Raw genomic sequence first — 9,302 nt, forward strand, 5'->3', positions numbered from 1 at the left:
CTCTCTTGTGTTGAAGTGCTCGATCACTCTTCACTCCGACAGGGCTTCGCCAATTCTCCAAAACTCCAGATCTCAAAAAATGAGGCCTAAGGCTTGTATTTATAGGCTTGAGCAAAATCCGAGACACCCTAGGGTGTCTCCCAAAATCCGAGACACCCTAGGGTGTCTCCCAAAATCCGAGACACCCTAGGGTGTCTCCCAAAATCCGAGACACCCTAGGGTGTCTCGGCTTTGGCCGAGACACTCCGTTGAGGTGCATTCGTCCGCTTCCGCTGTAAATTCTTCGTCCGAACTCGGATTTGAGTGATTCGAAGTGCGTTGGAAAGCCGACAAGGAGTTCTATCAGCTCCAATGGTTGGATCATCTGTATAATGAATGAGACACGAAGGGCGTTGTTCTTTTTTGTAAACATCGTGGGGCTCTCGATTAGCCCGTACCTTCGTTAGTTCACGTAGTTCGTTGATTTACTTCAAGTGTTCATCGATATCAATCGAACTCCTGTGAACCGGATAGTGACGTTCATCGTCGTTCCTTAATACTGAGTTGTTCGTGGAGAGCTATAGGCAATTTTTGATGCCTACAGTATGATTGCTCATTGTCAAACTTTCTTTTCTTACTCAGATGCGTACGAGATGTTTACTAAATTTTGTTTTGTTTTCGAAATTCTTTAAGATTTTGATAAGCTGTAGCAGATTTTAATTTAGTATTATTTTCAGAATCCTAATCGCATGGTATACGTTTTCTCTTTCCTTAAAAATTTTCCCCATCTCCGGATGGGATATTTCTTTATTGATTTCCTTTTATTACTCTTTTCAGTGTACTGGATCCATCTTAGTGATGGAGGAAATATTTGATGCAATCTTTGCATATCTAGCTAAATAATGAAATAATGTTTTGATGTACCACAAATGTGTGGTTTTTTTCTATGATCTTTTTTCCCCTCATGTGACAAAAAGGCTTCAAGGATTTATTATTCTCCTATGGACTGGTTAGAGAGAGACACAGACTAGTGATTTGTCTCCCATTATTTGTCTCACGTCGCAAAATTTGAGCATTGGACTGAGCATTGTTCCCACTACACTCAGATGAGAACACCACATCCAACACAAGTATCTACCCAAAGATATCCTGTGATGTTCGCTTCTAGACAAACTGAAGAAAAACCAGGAAGAACCCCCGTGTCATATGGCTTGGTACGCATTTGCCAAGAAGAAATTTTCACGAGATTCTGGAGTTTAACTTCGTCGCAAATATAGGGCATGTATGTTGCAAATAGTCCAACCACCCGAGCTATCGTTGCAAACCCACTTGTGTAGCTCAGCTCAAATAGTAATCCTGGAGTATATCTACTTGTCACACAGGGTAATTGAAAATTGAACAAAATCAACAACACCATTTGTCAATGACAGTATCAAAATAGTACCAGATTTATAGTTAGCATTGTTCATCAGTATAAATGAGCAAAGCTTGCCTTTTTTAGGAAAGGGAAGATGGAAACTAACCTGAAGGAACAATAAAAGTGCATTTACCCCAAGAAACAACGAAAGAAACTTGTTGCTAAAACATGTTTCATCAATGAGAAGGGAGAAAGACATGACAAGAAACTCAACAGTACCACTGATCTATCAAGAATATTCATAAATTATCATCGCCCACTGTCAAGAAACTCAACAGTACCACTGATCTATCAAGAATATTCATAAATTATCATCGCCCACTGTCTTGTGCAAATTGACTTCTTCACTCACTGTAAGTCAAAGACCAGGTATGTTTCATCAGCAGCATCAACTCACCACCCTACACCAGATTTTATCAGGAGTCCTGGTTTCAACTCAATCTGCTGACAGCACAAGAAAAGATTATAGAATCCTGCACATAGAAAATCTCTCCATAAAATATACAACGCCAAGTGAAGAAATACATACAGTCTGTTCATAACAGGATTAAGCACATGCAGAATTAAAGCTATTTTAAAATTATTAGACAGAACTCAAATGCCATGTAGTATCACTTACTTTGCACTTACGTACCCTCACTTATTTTTCACAGCATTTATACACCATAAGTTGTCTAAATTTGGAACAATAGTACACTGTGTTATGTAAACGTGCAAATTTTCACTCGAATGTTACCGTATGACACTGGGTGTCAATTAGCATGTGTTCTTAAAGACCCTAACACTATAACAAAGAAGTTGTGATAACAAGTTACATTTTTATATTTTAATAATGCCCCCCACAGCTTGAGTGTCTTTTTTATAGACCAAAAACCTGAACTGACACAGTGGTATCAATTTTTTTTGTTTTTTAAATCTGCTTTAAATCTATGGCTGATGGGAATTGAACCTATTGCTTTGATATCATCTTAAGGTCCTGCCACCACACAAAAATTCCAAAGTTGTGAGTATTGAGGGTTATAGTTTTATATTCTAACAAGTGTCATACGAAACCATTCAGGCGAAAATTCGCACGTTTGCATAATAGAGATACTAATGTGCCAAATTTAAACAACTTATGGTATATAAATACTGCAAAAAACAAGTGAAGATATGCAAGTGCAAAGTGAGTGAAATTATAAGGTATTTAAATGCTATTTAGCCAATTGGAATCTCTCACATTAAATATAGCTATATTTGTCTAAAGTGTGATCTTAAAAACCACCATGCATATGCTCTCTAAACATGGCAATCCAATGTTGGTCTAGGAAGCAAAATGATGTGTAGACCTATGGCTCAGCAAATTGACATGTATACCAAGTCCATGTCACTGATGACTGTACCATCTCTATCTTGATGACTCCTATGTGACGGATTATAAGAGCATCCCTAAAATTTAGCTAGAACACCATGGAAAGCATAAAAGTAAATGAAAGCACAATAGCAAATTAGACAAATACTAAGGTTTTCGAGGTTAATCCTAAAAGCCTATATGGGGCAATTTTTCAGGTTTCTTCAAGAACTAAGAACAAAATAGAAAAATCACTTCCATGTAATTATTAGGCTCTTTATTTTCTTTGTTTTGATGCTACTTGAACGCTTTCGGAGAAGAAAAGTTAAAAGAGAAACATGTAGTATGATCACCGGTGCTGCTAGTGTTACTAAAAAAGAAGAAAATGAGAGTGATATAACCAAGTAAAATGAAGTACACATCATATCCCAAATATAAACTACCTAATCAACTATTAAATTAGTGATTTATAACGAGCAATACACTTTTCATATATAATGTAACTGAGCATTCCAAAGAAACTGATAAAACTATCAATATGAAGCAAATAGCAATACAACTTTGATCTGTTTAACTTACATGAAAGGTTAACTAAGAGGTATCACAAAATCATTAAAATAACGAAAACATAACATTATAATCATATTAATGAACCCAAAAGATCCTCAAGTCTACAGTACTATGCAGATTAAGCAAGATCTCCCAGTTTACATGGTTTCTCACTATATCCCAATCTGAGGTGACTTAAGTGAGAAATCTACTATTATACAGAACAACTAAACAAGTGACAAATCCAATAATCAACTAGAATCCTGCAACAAATTTGACTTCCAGAATCAAGATGCCGAGAAGGAAAATTATAATGAAGGTCCATGTTCACAAATGTATTTCGTTTATGATTACAAAGTGGCACTTGGAACTAAACCATAGCGACAATGGTGTCTTGATCACAAAAGTGTGAACCGAGTCCCAGAAGCTTGGGACCATTTTACAATAATCACTGGGCCGTTTGAGGTCAGGACACATCATTGCAACATTTTTTATTGGAAAGATGAATCATAATATATACCTCACTAAGCTTTGACCGCTCAGATGCACAGTCGAATATCTATTTAACACGTTCACTCAAACTACCAAAAAGGGAGTGAAAGATGAAAGAACTAGGTTCAGCATAACCTATTGTCTATTGAGAATTATGTTTTTGTTTTCACTAGTTTTGGCCAGTAAAAAACTGCACAAAGGCATTGTTTGTTTTGATATAATTGCAAGGTTTGCAATGGCAATTCCATGCAACATAGACATTTGTAGTTGTTTCTCACTGCAACTAATAAATGGAATTGCAACAGGCAGTTGCACAAAGGCGTCCAGTGCAACTGACAACTTATGCAGATTTAAGTGTAAGTTGTAGTAGCAACATTTTGAGCTGCAAATGGGGTTCCTTTTGTTGCAATCTCAATTGCAGTCAATCCCCAGAAATCCAAAAACCTTGATACCCCAAAACGAACCTTTGATTGCAGTTGCAGCTACAAATCATGACTTTTAAAACTGAACCAAATAAGTGCAACTATAACTTCATAGGAAAGTAGTTCTCGCAAGTGCAGTTTCATATAAATTGCACTTCAATTGCAATTATGATTAGTTTAGGTGGTGTGTTAACTGGAACTTAAGAACTCAAACGTCAACATCAATGCTTAATTTGAGTTTTGAATGAAGAAAAATCATCTTTAGCACATTTGAGAATTTTCCAGGAAAAAATGTCTACTTGCGGAGGCCTTATCAAATATTTCTACACCTGACAGCATGGCCTAATGGCTTTTAAAGTTCTAAAATTTCAGTCGGTATTGCATTCCAGCTAGGAAGGTTTAAGAAAGAAGAACATAGTAACAAGATAAAAGTAAATCCAGATCAAAGTACATCCACAGAAGTCTCATACAGCAGAACTGAAATTGATATTGTAGTCCTCGTCAAATGTATTTACCAACAAAAAGAAAACAAGGATGAAGGCATGTACCACTAGGTTAAAATAACATATGAAGCCAACATAGAAGCAACAGTAAAATAAAGTGGTGGTGTATGAACATGCTACATTTCCTTGAAGAGTACAATGCAGACAAAGAACAAAATTTACTTGGTAGCAACTGAAACTCCTTTTTTGCTACATTTGACCAATGTTTGGATGTTTTTTTGTAAAGTTGAGTATTTATGAAAACTAGAAAAAGGTACATCCACATAGACCTGAAAGCTACAGTGATTTTCAACCCATACATCCACATAGACCTGAAAGCTACAGTGATTTTCAACCCAAATCGCTCCAATTAGGAGGGATTCCACGTCATCTTCTCGAGTGACACATCATCCTTTCCCTTGTCAACCAAATAGGACTACTTGGAAAACTGATGATGACCCCACAAAGCCTCCAACTTTAAAATAAGTGGCGGTTTGGTAGCAATTTTTTGAGAGGAATCATTAGTGGAGGGTTTATGGGGTCCATCATCAACTTCTCAAATTTTACCTTGTTTGGTTGACAAGGAAAAAGGCTGATGTGTCACTCAAAAAGATGGTCTGGCACCCTAATATCAATCCCCTCAGATTGGAGGGATTTGGGTTGAAAATCATTGTAGCTAACAGGTCTATGTGGATATACTTGTTAATTGTGTCATAAATGCTCAACTTAACAAAAAGCATACAGACAGCCCCTGATTCCTCTCAAAAATATTATAACCAAACAGCTCTTTGATAGATAAAAACTGTTGTGTTCTCAATTATGCAAAAGAGTATACATCAATATGCAACTAACATCAGGCTCAACATATTTAGACTTAAATCTATAAGATTCCAAACCCAACCATAAGTTAGCCAAATGTACTTGTAAACAGAAGGAAAATAAAAATAACATCTTGTATATATGAATAAAGAGATAAAGGCAATGTAGGCGAACTGACATGCTAATATGAAGATTTAAAAACATGATTCAGCCCATTTGTCATGTCTGCTATTGGTAGAAGGGAGGAATTATGAAACCATAAGAATAGTTACAAAGAAAGACATTTATTGTAGAAGAATAGAAAAATCAAATTAGCAAATAAACTGAAAACAATAAGAAAGTTACACAATTATAGCAAAACTTATGTTTTTCTTTGTTGATCATCAATCATGGCTACATTTCAGGAAAAAGAGGAAAGCAAAGAATATAAAGAAGGATCAATGCCTTCAATAGAATAACCAAAAACTTCTGTGCACACAAAATTTTATATCACATCCATGTATGTTGTGTTATGAATAATTAAGCAGTTAAGTGGGCTAATAATTGTTTGTGCAATATGGGAAAGGCATGAAACCAATATGGAGAATTTCTATGTTTTTTAATCAACAGTAACTATTTGCAAAATTGCAATAAATAACTCTGATAGTCCTTATAACAAAATCGAGTAAGCCCATAGTACCCCGTGAAAGGACTCTGCCACTGCATGAAAATCTGAAGTTGTGGTGAGGATAGAGGGCTAATAATTGCTCTGTTACCCTGTCAAAGGACCCGTCCATGCACCAAAACTCCGAAGTTGCAGTGAGGGTTGAGGAATATAACTCTACACTAATGTATCCAACACTAATAGATTACCTAATGATTCACAGTAAATATCAGTCACCCCCATCGTAATCTGAGACAAGCATGTTTTCAAAATATAACAAACCTTTACTAATGCAACTTCTAAACAATTCCAAATAGGACTAGCATGTAATGAAAATCAATCATTTGACAGAACTGCTAAAGTTTAAATTACAGGGTTGCATTGCTTCAAGTTTGTAGAAGAACAATCTAAGAAACATAGATACCATGCTACAAGAAATTACAGGGAAAAAACACCAAAACTGCAAAATATTTGACAATGGTGAGCCTTAAGATAATCTGATGAGAAAGTAGCACCAAGTATACCTCTAACCCTGATAATCAGACAGAAAGAAAGGAATAGGAACCTATCCAATTACTCAATGATGGACTGGATAACTCCCGCCCCGACTGTCTTTCCACCCTCCCTGATAGCAAACCTCATCCCCTGCTCACAAGCAACCGGCATTATAAGCTCCACCACCATCTTCACCCTGTCTCCAGGCATCACCATCTTCGCCTCCTCATCCTTATCATTCATAATGGCACCGACTTTCCCAGTCACATCGGTAGTTCTCATATAGAACTGAGGCCTGTACCCAACAAAGAAGGGCGAGTGTCGGCCACCCTCCTCCTTCTTCAACACATAAACAATGGCTGAAAATTTAGTGTGGGGAGTAATAGTACCAGGCTTCGCAAGCACCATCCCCCTCTGAATATCCGCCTTCTGAATGCCACGGAGCAGCAACCCAACATTGTCTCCGGCCAAAGCTTCGTCTAAAATCTTCTGGAACATCTCCACTCCTGTCACAGTGGTTGATCGTGTCTCTCTGAGACCGACGATTTCGAGGGTTTCTCCAACCTTGACAGTTCCTCTCTCCACACGACCAGTGGCGACGGTCCCACGGCCCGTGATTGAAAACACATCCTCAATAGCCAAGAGAAAAGGGAGATCAGTCTGTCTCTGTGGAATTGGAATGTAGCTGTCAACAGAATCCATCAACTGGTAGATTTTGTCAACCCATTGGTCGTCTCCTCGCTTAATAGCCGGATTCTTCATCAGAGCTTCGAGAGCCAAGAGAGCAGAGCCGGAGATAATGGGCACATCATCACCAGGAAATTCATACGAGGATAGAAGCTCTCGTACCTCGAGCTCAACGAGCTGAAGGAGCTCCTCGTCATCAACCTGATCCTGCTTGTTCAAGAAAACAACCATGTTGGGGACTCCAACCTGCTTAGCAAGAAGGATATGCTCCTTGGTCTGAGGCATGGGACCGTCAGCGCCAGAAACAACCAGAATAGCTCCGTCCATCTGGGCGGCGCCGGTGATCATGTTCTTGACGTAATCAGCGTGACCAGGGCAGTCGACGTGGGCATAGTGTCGGTTCTCCGTCTCGTACTCGACGGTGGCGGTGTTGATGGTAATACCTCTGGCTCGCTCCTCCGGTGCAGCGTCAATCTCGTCGTACTTCTTGGGGGCGCTGTTGCCCAAGGCGGCGAGGGCCATGGTGAGGGCGGCGGTGAGGGTAGTCTTGCCGTGTTCGCAGGTGTGGGGTAGAGTGGAGCCGACTATGGAGTGGGAGGAGGATAGGAGATTTGAGGAATTGACTTGAGATGATTTCGGGATTTTGGGGGAGGAAGGGGAGGAGAAGAGGGCTTTGGTGGTGGTTGGGGCCGCGCCTAGCATAGTCATTGAGGCCATGGACAAGAAGAATGAGGAGATAGGGTATGATAGATGGGAGAGTGGAAGGGATTGGAGAGGAATGGAGAGGGATGAGAAGGGGACTCGGGCTTTATCTAGAGAGGGTGATGGGATAACGAGGGCCTCAAGTTTTGTGTTTGGTCTCCAAATCCCGGAGGGGGTTTGTGGGCAGTTCGCATCTTGGCATGAGGAGGGGTAAGTTGATGTAGGATGCTTAATCTGAGTTAGAATCTGTTTTGTTTAGGAAACAAATCTGATTTGATCTCAAATTTGATCGGTAGACTTTTCTAGTAATAAGAAGTCTTTTTAGGAGTTTTAATATTTTAGGAATTCTTTTACTATTTTTTGTAAAGTTTGAATCCTTATAGGAATTAGAGTCCTTGTAGGAGTCTTGTTTTTTTTTTTCTATTTAAGAAGAGTCTTGTAAGCCCTAGAGGCATAACTTTTATCAATAAAATTTCTCTTTTTTAATATTTTCTTCGTGGATTCGAAGATCGTTCTTTGTGGATTCAGAGAACACACTTGGTGGATTCCGAGGTTATCACTTCCGCGCTGCGTCAATTGGTATCAGAGCCTTGTTCCTCCGATCCGATTGCAGGTGATGAAGCTCCTATTTCTCGAACTGAGTTCGACGTGCTGAAGACCGGTGTTAATCAGATGAAGACTGCCGTAGAGCGACTTGCGTTGGCAGTGGAGCGTCTGAACACGGTAGGAGTTCAAAATCGTGTTGATGGTCGCCAACGACGTGATCCGACTCCATATAATAAATTCAACAGGGACAATGGTCTTAAGCAAGACATTAGAGTTGGGAAGAACAGTGAAGAAGTAATAAAGAAAGAAGAACCACCTCCAGAGCATAATATCTTTCGTACGAGATGTACTGTGATGCAGAAGATTTGTAATGTTATTATTGACAGTCATAATGGAAGGAATCTTGTCTCTCGGCGTATGGTGAATAAGTTAGGTTTGAAGACAGAAACACCCACCTTTCGTTAAGATCGACTGGATTCACAAGGGCAATGATATGCAGAACGATGAAGTGTGTTTAGTATCTTTTTCTATTGGTCGAACTTATTTTGATGAGGTTTTGTGTGATGTTGTCGAGATGGATACTTGTCATATGCTTTTAGGTAGGCCATGGCAATTTAATAATGGAGCTACCCATAGGAGTAGAGACAATATTTATATCTTCAAGAAAGATGGACGACGAATTATGCTCAAGCCTCTTACAGAAAAAGGAGCCATCTAAGGTAAAGACTGTTGAGAAGAA

General features: G+C 39.0%; 1 protein-coding gene across 3 annotated transcripts; it reads right to left on the reverse strand.

The window, feature by feature from the left end:
* Nucleotides 1,441–8,175, reverse strand: LOC109823722 (elongation factor Tu, chloroplastic-like). Of its 3 annotated transcripts, none has more exons than XM_020390074.1 (2): nucleotides 6,658–8,175; nucleotides 1,441–1,837 (listed from the first exon to the last, which is right to left on the reverse strand). In XM_020390074.1, exon 1 carries the CDS (start codon nucleotides 8,030–8,032, stop codon nucleotides 6,707–6,709), a length of 1,326 nt encoding a protein of 441 aa, XP_020245663.1. In that variant the 5' UTR covers nucleotides 8,033–8,175; the 3' UTR covers nucleotides 1,441–1,837; nucleotides 6,658–6,706. The 3 variants fall into 3 exon arrangements, with proteins under 3 accessions (XP_020245663.1, XP_020245666.1, XP_020245665.1); XM_020390077.1 differs by having other exon boundaries at nucleotides 1,441–1,840; XM_020390076.1 differs by having other exon boundaries at nucleotides 1,441–1,869.

Source organism: Asparagus officinalis, chromosome 9 (assembly GCF_001876935.1).
Source record: "Asparagus officinalis chromosome 9, Aspof.V1, whole genome shotgun sequence".
Classification (NCBI taxonomy): domain Eukaryota; kingdom Viridiplantae; phylum Streptophyta; class Magnoliopsida; order Asparagales; family Asparagaceae; genus Asparagus; species Asparagus officinalis.

Bases quoted from the DNA above. Each gene is read 5' to 3' on its own strand.
- LOC109823722 (XM_020390074.1), bottom strand. From the start codon at position 8,032: ATGGCCTCAATGACTATGCTAGGCGCGGCCCCAACCACCACCAAAGCC.